Source organism: Palaemon carinicauda, chromosome 9 (genome assembly GCF_036898095.1).
Source record: "Palaemon carinicauda isolate YSFRI2023 chromosome 9, ASM3689809v2, whole genome shotgun sequence".
In the NCBI taxonomy this organism is placed as follows: Eukaryota; Metazoa; Arthropoda; class Malacostraca; order Decapoda; family Palaemonidae; genus Palaemon; species Palaemon carinicauda.
The window spans coordinates 90,654,202-90,675,913 of record NC_090733.1 but is presented as its reverse complement, the minus strand read 5'-3'; the positions used below and the strand labels follow the sequence as shown (position 1 = coordinate 90,675,913).

The window sequence follows — 21,712 nt, the reverse complement described above, 5'->3', positions numbered from 1 at the left end:
TACCTTCTTAGGGAGGGGGTGGACACCTACAGGAGGGATGTGGTGTAGAAAAATGCACATTCGTGTGCATTCTAATTTTTGTATATTATATGAATTGTTTGGTTGTGGTAAATTTCTTGTTTAAATTGTTTGCTCGGGAATGGTTTGGTTCTTTTATTTTGAAAAGCAAATGCATCTACTTAGCATACCTTAAACTACCTCTTGGGATAATTTTAAAGCAAGAAACAAGCCATTCTTGAGCGATGTATTTTAAGTTTCACCAGGTTGTTCGCTGCTGGACACAAGACTGGGAAAACCATTGTCGGTGGTGAATGATCTGAAGAAGGCAGTATGAAGAGGCCAGCGTAAGAAGCGCAGCAAGGCAGTCTTCTCCTGAATTTGAATTAATTTTTTGGCAGCCAAGGACAAAGGCTGTCATTCATTAGTGTAAGATCGGTGGCTCTGGACTTAGCCGCTCATGGATCACGTCATCGTCTGACCACCTTATACTACTCAAGAGCTCAAATAGAAGACTACCATCAACACCTCTACCTTCGTCACTGCTTTTCTATGGACCTAAGAGACTGGCTATATGTTGAGGTAAGGTTTGCATTAAGTACGATGCATTTGCTTAGTGAACTTTCAACTATAGTTACGGTTTTATAACCTTTTGTCTTGCAACCAAACTCATATATATATATATATATATATATATATATATATATATATATATATATATATATATATATATATATATATATATATATATATATATATATATATATATATATATATATATATATATATATATATAAAGTCTGAAGGGTCTCCTTTTAAGTTTTAAATTTGATTTTGACATTTATATTAGGATATTCAAATCGTTTATTGATCTAGGTTTTGTATTTTCCATAGGTTAATATTAAAAGTTAGTTTGTTTTGTAAGATTTTGCATATATGCACATTGTTATGTTTGTAGCCCCTGACGTTTCCAATTTATAATGTTTCATGCTATGGGTTACAGATCCTTCGGATGTTTCGAAAATTGAGGGGTAATAGTGCGGACCAAATGCAGGTTCTCTGGCGGAGAGAGAGAAAGTCCACGCTAAGTTTGTCCGAGATTTGAACTGATCAGGATCACCATATTCGCCAGTCATTCTTCGGATTGTAAATTGTCATAAATTTACCGTTTAATTGTAAATTAAATTAATTTTTTTATGACTTATAATTTTGCTTCTCCTTAATTTATGTTACATTGCCCTCTCAAATTATTGCTTTTCGAAAATGGCGACGAAGATGGGATTGGTTGCGAGGTTCATTATTGCCTTGAGTATTTTTTTTCTTGATGAATTTCCGTGACCTGGTTACGTTCCAGAGTCCCGTATCACTTTAATATTTCACTGTATTGCTTTAAGTTTTAAAATTGTTCGTTAAATTCTTAGAAAAATGCCGCCGAAGAGCATTTCGCGCAGTTTTCGTTCAGCCCTTAGGCAACAAGTTACCAAGAAGTGTAATTTCATAGAAAGGTTTGTTTCTTCGATGTCTGTAAGCGATGCTAACGAGCATATGAACATGTTGGTTGACCTTAAAGAAAAACTTGACAAAGTGAATAACGAGGTTTTGAAGGAAATTTGGGATAGCGCAGATAAAGACGACAACGGCGATGAATTGGTGAGTGAGGAAATGGATACTTGGTTCGTTTATGACGATCGTTTGAGTAAGTGTCTCTCTCTCCTTAAGACCGCGGTGTCACTTTCGCCCGGAACCCTTTCCGATCGTTCGCGTTCTGAAATTTCACAGCTTAAATGACCTGAACTACCTTTACCGACATTTGGTAATCGAGAAGGTGAGGATATTTCGAAGTTTTTGCGAGAGTTCGAAGCAACTATTGATAAGTATGATCTTAGTACTCACGTTAAATTTACTCTTCTTACGAGACAGCTTTCAGGTGACTCGCTTAAACTGGTAAACTCATTAGATTGTAGCAACCGTTCGTATGAAGAAGCTAAGAAATTATTACAGAAAGCGTTTGCAGATACTTTGTCTCAACAATATAGGGTTATTAAGCAGTTATCGGAGTTGAAGCTAACGTATCAGAGTGATCCGTATGACTTTATCAGTAATATGAGAATAATTTGTAATCAATTTGAGGCTTTGAGCATAGATCAAAACATAGTTTTACAGTATTTCATATGGAATGGGTTTAATGACTGTTTCAAGAATCAGTTAATGCATATTACTGGCTCGAATAAGCCCTCGTTGCAGCAAATAGATGAACATATCTTTACTGCTTTGGAAAGATATAAAAACATATCCAAGAAATTTAATGTGAAACAAGGTAATCTTGAGAAAAAGGTTGTGCCCAACTCAAATTGTTTAGCGTCTGCTGTTGTTAATGTTGAGAAGTCTAAAGTTAAAGAATGTTCTCTATGTTTAGCAGACAATAAAGGAGACATTGATCACCCAATTTTTAAGTGTTCAGTTTATGTAGCTCCACAGAGTAAAATTGAAAAACTAAAACTATTGAATTTTTGTACAAACTGTACTTACGATTCTCATAAAACTTCAGATTGCAGGTTTAAATTTAACCGAAAATGTAAACATTGTAACAAGTGGCATTTCAGCTATCTTTGTAAATTTCGTCAAGACCCAAAAAGTACTGCTAATAACCTTAAGAATGATTCAGATAACCAAGAAGTGACTAATCAAACGGCAAAGGGGAATTGTAAAGAGAAATCGAACTCTAATTCTGTTGTTTCTAATTTAACTTGGTCTGATTTAGGAGTTTTAAGAATCTCTTGTAACCTGGTGACTGCTATGCCTTCCTTTTCACTGAATGACAATGGGGATCGAGGTATAAAGGATTCAGGAAATCAAGTAACTTTCGTTGAGGAAGACTGGGCTAAGAGTATGCAGTTTGAAGTTGTTGACCCGAATTATTCTTTGGTGGTGAATGGTATTAATTCTTCAAAGCCGTTAGCCACTGTAGTATACAAGGTAAAGTTGAATGATGATTATTTTACTGCTATTGCCATGAAGTCTATTAATTTGAAATTAGTTTTGCCAGGTATCTCTGAAGTAGCTCAAGTATTTAAGGATAAGGGCTATGTATTAGCCGACAAAACTTTGCATATGTCTGGGGACAAAGTTGAAGATATAAAATTACTCTTGGGAAATGATAACTCTCATTTAGTACCACAGAAGGATGTGCTGTTTGGAGGTAGTTCTGAAGTGATTCCCTCTGTTTACTTAGAATCACCCTTAGGAGTGATGCTTGTAGGTGACATTGAAAGGTATAAGCAAAATCTAGCTCTATTACCAGACCGGATAAAGCATTCTTCTGAAGTTTGTGCAAAGGGTGAGGGTCCCCTTGAAGTTGATAGTAATTTGAATATGGATGGATTGTTCTTAGATTCGGTAGAGGAATTCAAGTTCCCTGCTTGTGCTAATATTTCTGTTTTAAATAAGGGTCAGATTGTTGAAGCTGAACTAGAGAGAGCAGCAGAAGAAATTCTTTCCTCGAAGGCAGAAAGTTTTTCGCACAGTGATTCTAACTTATATGACGAAGACTTTAATGAGGAGAACAGGAAAGTAGTAGAATTTGCTTTAGAAAATACTTGTAGAGATAGTGATGGAAGGTTAGTTATGCCTCTGTTATGGAATGGGAAAGTAGCTCATTTGCTTGGTAAGAATCAAAATCTGTCAAAAGCAATATTAAAATCAAATTTTAAGAAATTTAGCAAAAAGGATAATGCTTTACAAATGATGGACGAGGTTTTTAAAGAACAGGAACAACTAGGCATTATAGAGAGAGTATCCAACTTGGAGCAATTCTTGGAGGAAAACCCTCAACATAGCTTCCTGCCGCACATGCCAGTGTTCAAGATGGACCGAGAGTCTACAAAATGCCGTAATGTATTTTTGTCAAATTTGTGTGAATCTGACAAAGATAAACCTTTAACTCTATCTCATAATCAAACAATTTTTGCTGGTCCTTGTTTGAATAAGAAAATTTCTACTTCTATTTTACAGCTAAGATTTAATGAAAAAATTTTATGTTTTGATATAAAAAAGGCATTTCTGATGATTAAGTTGGTGCCTTCAGATCAAAGTAGGTTACTCTTTTATTGGTATAGAAACGTATGTAAAAAGGACTATTCCTTAATTGTTTATAAACATGGCAGACTTCCATTTGGTCTGCCATGTAGTCCAACTTTATTAATGTTAGCACTTTATAAAATTTTGATGTTGGATGTCCAAGGTGACAATATTGATGTAAAGGAATTGAAGACAGAGTTATATAACTTAGCTTACATGGATAAGTTGGCTTACACGACCAATGATATAGACAGGTTGAAATGGGCTTATGAGAAACTTGACAGTATATTTTCTCCCTATAAATTTGAATTACAGCAATTCATAACCAATGATGACTCTCTGCAGCAACAGGTAGATAAAGATAAGGAAAAGACTCCTACAAAAGTAAAATTGCTTAGTTTGCTTTGGGACAGAAACATTGATACTCTTTCGGCAAGCAAGTTGGTACTTGATAAGGATGCAACGACCAAAAGACAAATTTTAAGTTCTATTACAGCCAATTTTGATGTGTTCTCATTTTATGGTCCTTTATTAAACAGGGCTAGATTATTTATGCACTCGCTACAATGCAGGAAAGAAGTTGGATGGGACGATAGACTCTCTGGTGAGGAGCTACGAGAATGGTCTAATATTTGCAAGCAAGTAAATGGTGTTCCTGAAATTGCAGTGAAGAGATTTGTTGGTCGCAGGAATGATCCTTTCCAAATTATTGCTTTTTGTGATTCTAGCAAGCTTATATATGGAGTTGTGCTCTTTATCAAGAACTTGCGAACAAAGGAGGTAAGTTTCCTTCTGTCAAAAAATAGAATAATTGGACGCCAGTTAGAGCTAAAGTCTATCCCTTCTCTTGAATTTCAATCTCTCTTGCTTGGTACGGAAACTATTGTTGACATTTATAAGGAACTTAGTGGTTCAGAGTGTCTCCCCCATAAACATTACAAAATTGGTAGTTTTCTCAGATAGTGCAGTTGCACTGAATTGGTTAAATTCTCGAACAAATAGGTTTGATAAATTAAAAAAACTAAGTATTTTTGTTATGAATAGGTTGCAAAGAATAGAGAATCTATGTGAAACGGTCCCTGTGACTTTCAAATTTTGTGCAGGTATGATAAATCCTGCAGATTGTACTACCAGGTCATTGTCATATAAGAGGTTGATAAAATCAAATTTCTTCACAGGACCTGATACTATTCATGATATCTTGGAAGATGACAGTTTGGATGTAACGATCCCAAATCCTTTAACCAATGTACTTGAAGTTTCAGAAGGCCACTGTGAGATAGGGAGTGTGACTGAGCCAGAGATGGGAGGCATTTTGAATTCTACAGTTGGAAATTCCGATTGGCTTCATTTGATTTCGGTCTACAAACATGTACTGACATTCATAAACAATGTCAAACGGAAGTTAAAGAACAAATCCGGCAAGTATGACCATTTTGAGGTTTTCAGTAATGATGAAATTTCTTTGAATGCATGGCAACTGATGATTTTGCAAGATCAACGCCAAAATTTTCCGGATGTTTTTAAATATTTCAGAGAAAGGAACCCTAAAATTAGGGATATGCCTAACATAGTAAGTCAACTAAATTTATTCATTGAAAAGAAATCTGGTTTACTAAGAGTTAAAAGTAAATTTCATAAGTGGAGAGACGGTAGTTATGTATTCCCCATTCTTTTGGCCAAAAACAGTAAATTGACTGAAGAAATTATTAGAAATTTTCATGTTAAGTTAGCTCATTCTGGAATATATGCCACATTATCTGAGGCTAGGAAACTGTTTTGGATTCCTTGCAGTTTTTCTACTGTAAAGAAAGTCTTGAAAACTTGTGTTCACTGCCGTAGATTTAACGGTAGAACTATAAAGTTAAATCAGTCAACTTATAGAGAATTTAGGGTTTCTCCTCCAACCATACCTTACAGGTATATTTTCATTGACTATTTTGGACCTTACTGGGTATATTGGATGGGTAAGAAATCAAAGGTATGGATATTATGTATCACCTGTTTATGGTCCAGAGCCATAAATCTTAAGGTTTGTGTAGACCTTTCGGTGATATCCTTTTTGCGAGCACTTCAGCTCCATTGTTTCGAGTTTGGGGTGCCTGAACTCTGTTTAAGTGACCAAGGTTCACAGCTAACTTCAGGTGCTAGAACCGTTGAGAATTTTTTAAGTGATAAGGATACACAATCCTATTTCAGGAAGAACAACATAAAACCTTTGAGCTTTCAGCAGTACTATAAAGGCCACAGTGAACTTGGATCTTTAGTGGAATCTTGTGTTAAGATGGTCAAAAGGCTTATTGAAGGCTCTATTCGGAATATGGTCCTCGAATATTTAGATTTTGACTTTGCTGTACAAAATATTGTACATATAGTAAACCGTCGACCAATTGCCTTTAAAGAATATTTGCGAAACTATGATGGGACTGAACCTGTACCATCTCCTTTAACTCCAGAGATTTTAGTTAAAGGTCATGAATTGAATTCCTTAAATATTATTCCTCATTTACATCCTTTACCTAGGGCAGATGATACTTGGGTTCCTGATATATCTCCCATTTCTCATGTGAAGGACAGCCACAGGAAGTTACGAAAGGCTAGGGAAAGTATAATAGAGATATATAATAAAGAATTTGTTGTGCAGCTGGTGAATCAAGCCACTGACAAACGCAGTAGATACCAACCTGTTAATCATAAACTATTAGAAGTTGGAGACATTGTTCTCATTAAAGAACCCCTTCTTAAACCTACTAATTTTCCAATGGGTATTGTCAAAGAGATAAAACTGAACTCTTTAGGTGAAGTAACGGGTGCAACAGTACTCAAAGGAAAAAGTAGGGAAGAGACTAAAAGGCACGTTTCATCCTTGATTCCATTGCTCTATAAACGGGAATATGAGGCTAAACTTAACGATAAAGCACAATCGCCATGTGAGGATAAACTGAGCAAGGAAGATGAGGTTAAGGAGAGACCCAAGAGGCGAGCTGCCATGATTGGGAAAGATAAGGTAAAGAAACTATTGGATGACAGTTTAGCGTGATCTTTGATCGCTATATTGTAATTCAATTTTTTTCCTAAAAAAAATTGAATCCCCTCGCGGGAGTGTAGAAAAATGCACATTCGTGTGCATTCTAATTTTTGTATATTATATGAATTGTTTGGTTGTGGTAAATTTCTTGTTTAAATTGTTTGCTCGGGAATGGTTTGGTTCTTTTATTTTGAAAAGCAAATGCATCTACTTAGCATACCTTAAACTACCTCTTGGGATAATTTTAAAGCAAGAAACAAGCCATTCTTGAGCGATGTATTTTAAGTTTCACCAGGTTGTTCGCTGCTGGACACAAGACTGGGAAAACCATTGTCGGTGGTGAATGATCTGAAGAAGGCAGTATGAAGAGGCCAGCGTAAGAAGCGCAGCAAGGCAGTCTTCTCCTGAATTTGAATTAATTTTTTGGCAGCCAAGGACAATGGCTGTCATTCATTAGTGTAAGATCGGTGGCTCTGGACTTAGCCGCTCATGGATCACGTCATCGTCTGACCACCTTATACTACTCAAGAGCTCAAATAGAAGACTACCATCAACACCTCTACCTTCGTCACTGCTTTTCTATGGACCTAAGAGACTGGCTATATGTTGAGGTAAGGTTTGCATTAAGTACGATGCATTTGCTTAGTGAACTTTCAACTATAGTTACGGTTTTATAACCTTTTGTCTTGCAACCAAACTCATATATATATAATAAAGTCTGAAGGGTCTCCTTTTAAGTTTTAAATTTGATTTTGACATTTATATTAGGATATTCAAATCGTTTATTGATCTAGGTTTTGTAATTTCCATAGGTTAATATTAAAAGTTAGTTTGTTTTGTAAGATTTTGCATATATGCACATTGTTATGTTTGTAGCCCCTGACGTTTCCAATTTATAATGTTTCATGCTATGGGTTACAGATCCTTCGGATGTTTCGAAAATTGAGGGGTAATAGTGCGGACCAAATGCAGGTTCTCTGGCGGAGAGAGAGAAAGTCCACGCTAAGTTTGTCCGAGATTTGAACTGATCAGGATCACCATATTCGCCAGTCATTCTTCGGATTGTAAATTGTCATAAATTTACCGTTTAATTGTAAATTAAATTAATTTTTTTATGACTTATAATTTTGCTTCTCCTTAATTAATGTTACATTGCCCTCTCAAATTATTGCTTTTCGAAAATGTGGTGCCCTAAGAATAATCCTTTCTCCATACCAAAGGTACACTTGTTGTACCAAACAACAAAGCTTATCTGTTGTCAGCAGCCGAGAACGATGCGTAGTTGACAGAGGTTTTCCTCTTTGGAGACAGGGAACACAAGTATGTCATCCATCTAACATATGCTAAAGGAATACACATCAAGATGCCAGCCATGAGGCATTGATAAGTAGCCTTAGCATTATGAAGTCCAAAACAAGAGTAATTTAAGGTGTATGTACGGAAGCAAATGGTGATGGGGGTCCTAGAGATGTCTTCTGGGCACCTGATAATACTCCTTCAAGAGATTAAGCATGGAGGAAACCTTCGCTTTGTGCAAGTAGGAGGTAACGTCACTGATGATTGGGAGTGGGTAGTGATCTGGTTCTGTCTGCATATTCAAGCGCTTGTAATTATCACAAAAGCGTAGGGAGCCATTCTTCTTTAGGACGATGTGTAAGGGCGACGACCATGGTCTTGAGGCCTTTTTTTCAAAGGCCCATTATTTCCATTTTGGCAAACATTTGTTTAGCTGCTGCAAAGCCATATGGTGCCAGACACCTTAATCTGCTGAACACTTGAGGCCCCATCGTCTTGATAAAGCAATAAATACTGACCTTGTCCGTAACAGTGAGTATTTGGGGAAGTTCAGGTTGGGAGACTTGTGGTTACAATATGAGGAGGTGGCCATAGGCATATGTGAGTGAGCTGATTTGTAGTTCAAGGTCACAGGGCCGGATTAAAGAGGTGTCATCGTGAACGACAATCCATTGACTAATCGTCGATGCCCCACATCAATAAAGAGGAGAAATTATGCGAGGAAATCGACTACATCAGCAACAAGGAATTTCCTATGGTATTTGTTGCTCCAAGATGATAGTGTGAGTGTCTTGTACACATGGGTAGGGATTGTATATCTGTTAGCAGCTACTAGGTGGACGTTAACAGGCTCAGAATGACCACGTCGTGTCCCGGAGAGTGATTATGGTAGAAAGAAACGGCAAGCACCAGTATCTACCAAAAACCGAACACTTGTACCTGCATCATGTATAAGAAAAAGATTAGTACAAGGCGAGTCCACTGCCACAAGCGATGGCTTACTTAAAAGTTTTTGGCATTGACAACCATCTGCATATTTCTTTGCAGCAGCCCTGAATCTGCAGTGGTAGTAGAAAAACTTTCGTTGAGGGGTGTCAGTAAGTGGTTGGAGAGGTTGTTGGTCAGATCTTTAATGAGGGGTAGCATATATAGGTAGCAGGTGGCTTTGTCGCTGCACCTGCATGTCAAGGGGAGAGCAATTGTGTCATATCGCATTCACGTCAACTTCAGTCAGTGATGAATAGTTGTCTTCTTCATCAGGAGTGGAGGCGTTGATGGAAGTCTTTGAGGGTGGTGATGTAGCTGTTCATAAGGGCATCAAATATGGTCATGGTCATCAGGTCCTTCATGGGAAAAATATCGACATCGGGGATGGTGGCGCAGACAGGGTAGTGTAGGTGTCTTACCCAAAGGCATGAAGTAGGTTCATTTCCCGAGAAGAGCCGTCCAACGCAGGTTGCAACAGATTGATACTGGTCGTTTCCCTTAGGGCGAGCGAAGCTTTTTGGTACCCCAATGTCCGTTGAGAGAGCTAAAAGAGTTTGGCTATACAGGCAGCTGGCGATCGTAAGTATTGGTCGCAGAACCAGTTGAATATTTCTTGGAAAGTGTCCTCGGGGATTGCTGCGAGGGCAGTCTGCTTGGCTGTTTGACCGAGTCATGCTCTTGTTGCAAAATGGAAATTCGGCATGCTTAAACCAAGTGAACACTTCTCTGATGACAAAGGACAGCAGTTTCAAAGATATAGCGTTGGTTGCAGATTCATGATAGGTGGGTGGCATCATAAGAAGGCTAGGGCATAGAAGTGGGCAAAAAAAGGCGGTGAGGAGCTGTTTACTTCGAGGGTTACCAATGTGTGAGATGGTTGTTAACAGAGAGGCAAGTTGAATGCAAGTAACCTTTATTCAACAGATAACGAGTTTATATACAAACAATTCCGAGCAAAATTGTTACAAGAATTCAACCACACAAATACCGGCAAAGGCACGCTTAAACAGGTTCTGGTATCAGTGCGGGAAGAGCGAGAGATAAAAAAGGACATAAATGTTAGTGTAAAGCATGAATGAAAAACGTGCAGTACACGAGAGACTTAGTATTGCTTTCGTAAGAGAGAGGGAGATGATTACGTTTCTGAAAATTGTAGGATATGGTTTCAGTACGAAAATTGTAAGGACTATAGATAGTCTCATTGTCTTCTAAATAACCAGATCACGGGTAAAATACAAAGATCAGAAAAATGTTCAGAACAGATATAGTATCTTTTGTTATAAGTAATTTTTCTTAATCTTAAAACTAGAAATAAATCTTGTGTAACTCCTGAGCTTTCAACATGGTGTTTGCCTCCTTCATTTCCTAATTTCATAACTGTAAATAGTTTTACATTAACTAACCACTAAGCAAATGCTATTTTCTGAAAAGAGATAAAATAGTTCTAGCAATGAATAAAATTATATAAATTTAGCAAGCACTTAGATATAATTACATCAGGGATCCTGCATTTTCCTTTTGATCTTGTGAAGGTTCTGTCAAGAGTCGGGATTTAATCCTGAGATATTTCCTACTCTCTTATTTGGCCTGTTTCAGACTTCAGGAATGGATAATTGAAACCAAAAAATATTTATGCAATTTCTCTTTCCATGCATCAACACTTTTGGAAGTCATCTTACCAAAAAAATAAAATGAAAAGGGGGAGCCTACTGTTATACTGTAAAAGAATAATACTACTAAAAGTAGATGTATCTAAAAATACAATATCTCTAGTTAAAAATATAAAAATTGCCATAGACGTATCAATAGTCGTGGTGACTCTTTCTTTATAAGGGTTACTAGCACTTGTGTGATATATTTAAACATCGCCTAGAGGAAGGTTAGGGAAGTTATCAAACTTAAAGTTAACCATAGACTTTACTAAAATACTTGGATGTATTAAGTTATTTTTACATTTTATCTAATGCCTATCTTAAAACTAAGAAGATCGAGTTAAAGTATATCGATTCTCGCCTGATGTTCGTGACATGTAGTATAAAGTCTAAACTATCCTACACTACACTCGGCAAGTATGCCGTAGAAATATGTATCAGATCTCAGCATTTTTAAATACCATTACGTAAAAATAGTTGGGCAATATATTTCAGGATTTTACTTCAGTTTCTATACTATGAAGGCCTCTGTCTTCTTGGAACGGCAGGTTTGTTAGATGGAAATACTTGTTCAATTATTCTGTTTTTAAGTAAACAAACACATTTAGTATCTTGTTTGAAAAATAGATTAAATACAGGTTAAAATTCTCAGGAATTATATGATAAAATATGTGGTGTTCTTCAGAATAAGAGAAAAAAGTGTGGTACAATTATAAGAATGAAAAATATGTAGTTCTTGGTAGCTATGTTGCAAATGCTCACTTTTCTTAAATGTAAGTTGGCTGTATAGGCTCAAAAACTTTCTAGGTCCTCTTCCTAAAAGGTAATATTTAGTATTAAAATGTTCTAATTGGCTCCTCTTAATCATATAACTAGAATCCAGTATCAAAGACCCTTTTTATCGATCTGTTCTCTAAAAGAGAGAAAAGGGTTTAATAATAAAAAAAAAAAAAAATTACATACCTATGACGGTACAGAATAACATTATTTTACACCAATTAGATACATGACATTATTTAATGCTGATTATTCTTTCATCTTGCAATTGTTTTGGAATATTTAGTAGTCCGTGTACTGTACATAAATAACAATAATTTTCAAAAATTGGGTTTCTCTAAGATTAACGGAAGCAAGAAAATAACATCGAACATTTAACATTTTGACATTGCCAACGTTGGATATAAAGAAGAATTTACCACGTATTCCTATTTGATTAATGCCTAATGTCAGTCGACTGCTTGTATAAAGTTTCCCCCAGTTTTAGTGAAAGAGAAATAATGACGAAAGCTTAGACGACCCATAGTGGCACACTCCACAATAGGATCTCTGAAAGGACTCATGAAAAATGTGCCTATTAGGTCTCCGTCAACCCAAATCTTAGCACATTACTTCTTAAGTGAATCACATCTATTTTTCTTATCATCCTATGTAAGTAAATATAGCGCCTAATATCTTACATTAAATCATAATTCCATTAAATGCGTTTTATTTTGTTTTCACAAATATAGAATATTTTTTCCCTATTCAGAACAAAATCTATCATATCAGGTTTTATTCACTATAATATTTGCTTTTAGACTAAAAGGCAAGTTTTTCTCTGATTGAAATGTAATCCTTATACTCAATACCGAATTGTTGATAAATGATTAAAGGCAGAAACTACGATGATATTAGCCTGAAAAAGTAATTTTCTTTACTATTCACCCAAAGTAATGAAAAACATTACAGAAAAATCTCGAAGATTCTGTAAAATAATATCAGAGAACACAACAAACTACAACAATAATAATAATAATAATAATAATAATAATAATAATAATAATAATAATAATAATAATAATAATAATAATAATAATAATAATAATAATAATAATATCTCACAATCCCAAGATATTCATAATTCCAGGTAATGTAACTAAACGTTGCAAAATGGGAATAAACGGAATTTTTTAAAACATAGAGGGATTACTTTTGTCCACCCCATTAAGTATGATAGTTAATCCAGATAATAAATTTAACATCAAACGTAATTTTATATCTCTTTTTTTATTTTTTTGGTTTTTAAATATTATTACAATAAATTTACACAATGCTCACCAGTTTTCCTTCCATTTTTTTTTTTACCATTTTATGCGTTTGGGATGTTTTGCTAACCATTAATATGATCAAAGATTTTTTTATTTCACTTCTATTTCTTCGTTCTTCCAAGTTTAATAAGAAATTGCATTTGGCTTCCTATCACTTGTTAGGCATAAAATATCATTCTTCTTTTCCTAATAAGAGCTCTGTAGAAGGGATTGCGTATGACGTGCACTCAAAGATTGCATGTATGTATAATTCCCTGCTATTTAAAGTTCCTGCTTCACTCGGAGCTAATTTCCCTTGAATATTAGTTTTCCTATTCCCCTCAATTTGGCACAGTGTAATTTTTTCAAATTCTCTTTCCTAGTCGCCAAACCTCTTGGGAAAGAAATTCCTTTCTTTCAAATTAGAAGTTCCCCACTTCTGAATCTGTAATCTGCAGTACAGGAAGATATTGAGTGTAATTTGTATTAGGTACCTTGTAGGTTTATCAAAGAATATTGCTATTTAGAGAGATTTTCTTTATCATTAAACCTGCAGGCATTTTTTCTTTTACTTCATCTTTATCTTTATTTCTAAAATGTATATTGTACTTTTGAGAATGTCTTTGATAACTGTAGTGTAAATTTTGAAATATTTACGTAGTTTCTCTGAAAACATATGTATTTCTCCATGAAATATATCCAAATATATCTTACTTAAATTTTTCTTGGTAATATTGGAGGGACATTGCTATTTTGGGATTACTTAAAAACATTTTCGTTTTTCGACCGATTTCACTTCCTTTCGAGACCATTTCAAAGAGAATTCGATACACTGAAAGTTGTACAGTATTTTGGAAGTTGCTTTGGCATTTTAATTTCTCTAATATGTATTATTTCATCAATGTGTAGAAGTCACTTTGAAAGGTGACAATTTTTTATTAGAAAACTCTCCGTTTTTCAAAAAGTAGATGTTTTTTTTTTCATATATTCAAATGACAAAAATAGGTCAATATTAAAAAATAGCAGCGCTTTTTCTCCAAAAATTTCCTGTTTTGAGAAATCGTGCTTCAACGGTTTTTGTGTGTATGTAGATTGATTGAATAGACTTTAGCATGTTTAAGTATGGGATTTTAGCAGTTATTTATATTAACATTGAGGATCAAAAGGACATAATGATTCTACTTCAGGGTTATTTACTAGGGAGTTGTGAGTCCCTTCCTTCCAACCCAGAAATACATACACTAGATGGACCAAATTCTACATATGAACAAGATGTGGCTAGCGTAATATAGTCTTATCTGCACATTTTCTGGCAAAATTTTAGGCTTTTGACATATTATCTATCGTGTCTGATACTTTAGGCATCTTTCAGCATAATAAAAACCTAGAAATTATAAGTATATAAACGAGCAGGCAAGATAATACAATAAACATAACTTAGAGGGACATTTCTACCAGCTTTGGCTTCGGCCAAACGAGTCAATTAACTTTATGGTCTCTCATACGACATTGCTCATTCTTGGTGATGGGGAGAGGTAAGGCTCAACTTCGCCCCTCAGTTTGTTGCCATGACTCAGAATCCAAGAGTGGTGGTTTTCCGATTCGACTCCTTTCGGATTTCGAGTCTCCGCTCCATAACAAATATTAATGACTATCTTTTACTCTGCCCAGTGATGAGTTTGAGGTAGTTTCTCAAGAGAATGGCAGCAGTCCGTCCCCATGTGCCTGCACTTGTCGTCAGCTCAGGGAGGAATCAGAGGAGGGTCACCAAGAACACCATCTGTGCTTGGATTTGCCCCGTCATAGACCACGGCCTGAAACCGGACCCTCGTCCTTCACGTTGCCCCAGAGTTTACGATGTCAAGAGCAAAGCTATATCCCTGGCCTTCAAGAGAAACTTCTTAGTGACACATGTTCTACAGGCTGGATTGTGAAAACCTCAAAAAACATTCACAGTTCTTTATCAGCCCTGTGGTGGACAAGTAGCAGAAAGTTGAGGGCACTGTTACCCGGTTTAGGTGTGTTTGAATGAAAAGATCTGACTAGCTCTTATTCTTTTCTTCATCCTCCCCTCTCTTGGGGAAAGCAGTATCCTGGGTTTTCTGCACAAGCTGACCACTGTAGAAATAGTTGATTGGAGAATGGTAATTGCATTCATTGGAAATAGTCGAATTGACTAGTTAGGTCGTTCTTACTTTCTGTTTTTGTTTTGTTGTTCGGTTATGGAGGGAAAGTAAACTGAATGATTGCCATTTGTTAATATGAAATGTAAATTTTTAACTTTCCCCTTTTTGTATTCCAATTGAATTAATTAATTAAATGTCAAATGTATTCCTTATTAGGAAACAGTTTTGATTTCCCGTCTTTATTTTTCAACAGTTGTTCGAGAGTTTTGAACAAAGGAAAGAAAACGGGGGTTGATCACAAGTTTTGAGTAAGTCTTGAAGTCAGTCGTTACAGGATCACAGTGCCGGCCGCATCCATTTAACAAGTGTTCCTTCCGTTAGATAATGAACTTTTTATTTTGAACCAAATCAAGTTTATAGAAGCCCTATTGTGCAGGTAAGTTGAAGAATAAAGACTTTCCTTTATTGAATTTAGTTCGATAATTCTAACATTTTCGAGCTAAAAAAAGCGTATCATTCCGTAAGACTTCAGTTTGCTTTTTGTCCTGTTGTTTTCGTTGTTGGCTATGACTCTAGTTATTGGGCATATCTGGGTAAGGAGGTTGTCAGCACTACGCCTTAAAGAATGTGACGGGTTTAGTTACATTTACAAGGGGGTTGCAACCCTCAAAAGTATCAAAGTTGAAGTCGAGCGATATTTTCCTTGTCCTAGGAGGTCTAGGCCTAATCAAATTTTTGTGTTCTTGGGTAGTAATGATCTGGACGCTATCCCAAGTACTGCAGAGGTATGGCAGGTAGAGCACTGTTGTAAGGCCTTTGGTGAATTGTTAAAGAAATTCTGTCCCGATGCTAAATTAATTTTTGCGCAAATAGAGGATAGGTTTCATTTTAATCACTTGGAAAGTTTTGACGCGTTGCGGCAGGACTTTAAAGCAAAGTCAAATAAATTCAACAAGTGGTTGAATAAATGGAATGGTAAGCATAGTTTGTTCATCATGAAAGGGGTTAGTGGATTCTCCGACCCACGCCTTTATGCCAGGGATGGAGTACATATTAATTATGATGGCAATCTGAAGTGGGCTCAGAGAATGGCTGATTTTTAGTTGAAGCAAAGGCCTAAAAGTAATGATAGTTTAGCTGTTCTAGTGTCAATTATGTACTTACTTTTTTTGTCCTCTCTAGGCTCATTTGGTTTTTGTAATGTCAGGATTTTTTGTATACTGCTGGTATTCCTTATAAGGAAAGGAGCAGTATCGGTCTTATTTTATACTGTATTAATTTAAGCTTAGGTTAAGTTAGTAGCCTTATCATTTATATATAACTGTTGATTAGCCTAGTTTTGCTATTAACATAATATGCTATTTTTTTCATTAGGAAGTAACTGATGATAGCTTGCTTTGCATTGACTTGATTAAGTTAAGTTTTAATTTTTCCTTGTGTAATTAAGTATTAGTTAAAAGCATTGTTCAAGATGGATGAGGCTGAAATGAAAAAGTTAATTAAAAAGAGGGCCTATGTTAAGGGTTTAATAACTCTTGATGTTAGGAAAATTGACTTTTAAAAGGACGATCAAACTAATGGTCATTTGTTGCAAGAATTCATTCACAAAATTGATGCTAATTTAGTAATAGTTGAAAATTTTGATGCAAGCATTTCTGAAATTGCTGCTGAAGATGAACTAGATAGTATTATGCAAGCAAAATTGTAAAGTTGCCTCTCCCTCCTATTCAAATTTAGAGGTTTGAAAACAATGCAGATAATCCATTTGCCTATTTTAACATTAAGAAGGCTTTTAACAATGCGTTGGCTGGTATGCCTAACCTAACTGATGCTCAAAAGTTTATTTATTTAAAGGGTTAGTTGTTGGTGAAGCATTAAGTGTAGTAGAAAACATTACAGTAAATGGTGAGGGTTTTGATTTGGCTTTTAAGCAATTAGATCTTAATTTTTTGGATCAAGACAACATAATTGATCAAGTAATAGGTGAAGTTTTGAACACTTCTGAAGTAAAATCCCTTAGGGAAGTAGAATCTTTGGTTAGATCCTTGAATAATAAATTCATTGACTGAAGGGTCTTGGTATAGATCTGATTGAAGTTGATTCGGCTGCTCTATTGCTAATTAGCAAAATTGTAAATAGGAAACTTTCTAGAAATTTTTGATAGAACTCTCTAGAACTACAGGATCTTATCCCAATTTTAACCAGTTGTTAGATAATTATCAGAGTAATATTGCACGCCTTAGTTTAGGTCATAATGAAAATTCTGGTGCAAAACCTAAAGTTATGTATGAAGGTAAAGAAGCTAAATATGAAGGTAAAGACCGTAATTTCCAACAATCAAAGTATAGTAATAGATCTACTGCTAGTAATGACTCTAATAAAGTTCAATTTATCAATAAACCTTTATCTTCTGGTAGATGTAAATCTTGTAAAAATACTGGTCATAACTCTTCTAAATGTACTAGGTTTGTTACTTTGCAATCTAGGAACAATAGAGCTAAAGAACTAACTTTATGCAATAAATGCTTGAGTGATAGGCATGGGGCCTCGGAATGTCCAGGAAATAAATCATTGTTACCTTATAAATGCTTTTCTTGTAATAAATCTGAAAATCATCGAGCAATGTGTCCTCATGCTATTAAGGATCTTGGTAAAAAAGTGTTAAGTTGTCAATCAGGGTCTGAAATATTTGTTTCCTTTATTACCCTCAAAGTTGGTAGGGGTAGGAAATCTTTTAAATGCTGTTTTCTATTAGACACAGGAGCCCAGTTTAGTGTTATTAATAAACAAATTGATGATAGTAAATTAGGAGATTATTGTGGTGCTCCTTTGTCTAGGTTAGTTTTTTCTTTTGGGTTACCAGCTAGAGTTAGTGATGGATTTCATTTGGTAGTTGATTTAACAATGCCTTGTGGGGAAAACACTAGTTGTCTTTTTTTTGCATTGGGAAATTTTAATCTTTCCATACAAATTCCTATGTTGCCTTCTGTAGTTAAAAATTTGGAATCTGCTGGTTACTCTGTATGTAATAATTACCCAGGGAGGAATTCTGAAATTGTAAATATATTAGGTATCCTAGGAATGATATCCTTCAGGAATTTAGTCTGTTAGATTTAGACTGTAGAGTTATTTAATATTAAGGTTAGAGTAATTAAGTTGGCCAATGGGATTATTCCATTTGGTACAGTAGTCAATTTTGTTCATCCTGCGCAAAGGAAGCTTTTTTATAAGAGAATTGACTCTTATGAACCTTGTAAACCAGTAAGAGAGGTAGAGTCTTGTTCTAAAATTGATAGTAATAAAATCTTGGAAAATAGCCCAGGAGGTAATGGTAAAGGTGAATCTGTTAGGTTTATTCCTAATAAGGAAATTAAATATGTACCTGAATGAGTTTTTTATAATTCTTCCCTTAATTTGGAGATTGAACAGACTTCTAAGCCTGATAAGAATAGACTTCTGGAATTTGTTCCTCCTAAGCAACTTGGAAAACAGAAGCTATTAGTAAATTTAGCAGTTAATCCAGTAGGATATAAGTTCGATCCGTAGAACGATATCTTTCCTGATTCTTTTGTCGAGTATGGACTCGACAATTTCTATACATTAGAATCGATTGGGATTAAAGATGAAAATTCCCTTCCTTATGAAGACCGACAAGTTGCTGAATTTGCTAAATCAATTTCTTTTCATGAATTTAATTATCACGTTCAGTTACAATGGAAAAAGGATTTAATTGAAAAAGTCCCAAACAATTTAAAGATTTCTTTGGCAGTTGCTGAACTGATTTTTTCTAAATTAGAAGATCAGAATATATCCTCTAAATATGAGGAAGTTTTTGATAGACAAGAGGAGCTTGGCATTATTGAGCCTGTTGAAAATAGAGCCTTAGGTCAAGTATTCATTCCTTATCGTCCTGTCATAAGAAATGATGAAAATGCCATCACTAAAATCCGTCCTGTATTTAATTGTAGTTTAAAGGTGGGAAAAGCTCCTTCATTAAATGAAGCCGCTTTCCTTGGTATTGATTTGATGAACAACTTGTTGTCTTTGGTTTTGTATTTCAGGAATAATGATTATGTAGTTGTAGCTGATATAGTGAAGGCTTTTCTCCAATTTAGGTTATCTTTAGAGGCAGATTGAAATAGATTTTGTTTCTTTAGAAAGATAAATGGGAAGTTTGTTGCTTATAGATATAATACTATAATTTTTGGATTTGTAAGTTCTCCCTTTATATTGAATTATATTATTCAACATCATTTGTCTAGCTATAGAGGGAATGAAGTAGCTTCTCTGATTGGAGACAAATTTAATATGGATAACTTAGTGCTCTCTTCTAATCAGGGAGCCTAGATGCCATTTATTATCAATTCTATTAAGAAAATTATGAATTCAGGGGGGTTGCCTTTACGGGAGTGGAGTTCTAATATACCTGCTTTGTTATCTACTCTTGATGAAGATGTAAAGGTAGCTTCTTTTGAAATGATGATTTTAGGATATATTTATGACCCTGACCAAGATACCTTACAATGAAAGGTTAAGCAATTGAATAAGGGTGCTTCCTCAAAGCATCAGATTTTGTCAGCTTTGTCTTCTGTCTTTGATCCTATTGGTATATTTTCACCTATAATGATGCAGGGCAAGCTTATTATTCGTAAGTTGTGCCAGCAAGTTTCGAACTGGGATGAAACAGCTAGTGTTGAAATTTCTAAGCTATGGAGTAAATTTTGTAGTTCTTACAGTGAAGTAAGTCAACCATCTTTTTCTAGACAAACTTATAAAACTGATGCTCCAGTCAAGCTGTTTGCCGATGCTTCTAAGGAAGCTTATGGTTGTGCTATATATGCTGTGCAAGGTGATCATAGTTCCCTAATATTTGCTAAGACTAAGGTTAGCCCTATTAAGGAGAAAACTCTCCCTACTTTAGAACTTTTGGCTGCTCAATGAGCTTTGAAGTGTTTTGATACTATTTTTGAAAGTAATCTATTAAATTGTGCTAAAATTGAAAGCATAACTCTTTTTATAGATAACCAAGTAGTTCTTAGTTGGATTCTAACTAATAGGGCTCCTAAGAGAAACACATTTGTAAATAATAGGTTGAAGGAAATTTCTAATGTGTTAGATAGGATTTTTGATAGATTTTGTAGAGTGTCATTAGCTTATATTCCTTAATCTAGCAATCAGGCTGATTTACTAACTAAACCTTGTACTTGTAAGCACTTTCTTGAAAATTTTAGTCTTTGGATCAAAGGGCCTTCTTGTTTGAATTCTCCTGATGAGTGGCCTAATGGTCTTTTGGGTTGTATTCCTGATAATGTGAAGGGTGACTTAATTTCTCCTGTAATGTTCCCTAAAAAGAAACATCTTGTAAATATTAGTAATTTTTCTAGTTTTTCTAGACTTATAATTGTAGTTTCTAAGGTATTTACTGTTGTATATAAGTTTAGGAAAATTCAAGCTGACCCTGTTGAGGCAGCTTCTAATTACCTTCCAAGGTTGATGCAAGAGGAAGCTTTTCCTCTTGAATTATCTTATCTAAAGAGTAGAGATTCTTCAGTTGAAGTTCCACCTTTAGTAAGGCAGTTCAATTTGGTTTTGGACGATAATGGTATAACGCGAAATAAAGGTCGGATTGACAAAAAATTTTACTTTGAAATTTGATATTGTCAATCCTATTCTAATGGACAAGAAGCATCATTTGACTCGGTTGTTGATTTATTATGCCCATAGTAATTCTATGCATATGGGTTTGCAATCCACTCTTAGTTTTTTGCACATGCATGGTTTATGGATTGCAAAGGCCAGGCAAGCAGTTTTTTCTGTCCTTAAGGATTGTATTGTATGCAAGCGTTATAATGCTAGTACAGTGAAGTACCCTTCTCCTTCTTCGCTTCCTTCTTCCAGGGTTAATTTGAGTGTGCCTTTTGCTCATACTGGTGTGGATTATACAGGCCACTTATGGTTGAAGGAGAAAAATGGAGAAAAAATTAAGGTGTACATTCTTATTTTCACTTGTTTCAACACAAGAGCAATACATATGGAAGTTGTCCAGTCTATGTCACCCTCAGAATTTATATTGGCTTTCATTGGATTTTCTAGTAGGTTTGGTGATCCTGTCGCTGTTTATTCTGACAATGCTAAATCCTTTGTTCAGGCTGGTAATATAATTGAACAGTTACTTACTTCTTCTGAGTTTGAGGAGAAGTTTTGGGGCGCTTCAATTTCTCATAAGACTATCCCTGTGTACGCAGCGTGGTATGGTGCTGTTTAGGAAAGATTAATTAAAACAATGAAGCATTGCCTTTTAAAAAATTTAAAACTCTTGGTAGATATACTCCTTCATTCTCTGAATTTGCCACTTTCCTCTCTAACATTCAGAAAATTTTGAATAATATGCCTTTAACTTATAGATCTTGTGAGAATGAGTTAGATATAATTTCTCCTAATCATTTCTTGATTGGCAGATTTATTCCTTCATTAATGTTTGAT

At 35.2% G+C, this 21,712-nt stretch overlaps 1 protein-coding gene, 1 long non-coding RNA gene and 1 pseudogene across 2 annotated transcripts; all 3 read left to right on the top strand.

Annotated features, from left to right (window-relative positions):
- The first annotated feature begins 225 nt into the window (after nucleotides 1–225).
- Nucleotides 226–4,255, top strand: LOC137646537 (uncharacterized; annotated as a pseudogene).
- A 35-nt stretch (nucleotides 4,256–4,290) lies between these two features.
- Nucleotides 4,291–7,147, top strand: LOC137646803 (uncharacterized). The gene is given in 2 exon segments (XM_068379891.1): nucleotides 4,291–4,991; nucleotides 4,993–7,147. Coding segments are annotated over 2 exon segments (2,823 nt in total). The 3' UTR covers nucleotides 7,115–7,147.
- A 10-nt stretch (nucleotides 7,148–7,157) lies between these two features.
- Nucleotides 7,158–8,220, top strand: LOC137646804 (uncharacterized). Its single transcript, XR_011045459.1, has 2 exons — nucleotides 7,158–7,713; nucleotides 8,024–8,220. It is a non-coding gene; the product is annotated as an uncharacterized lncRNA (long non-coding RNA).
- Nucleotides 8,221–21,712: the final 13,492 nt, after the last annotated feature.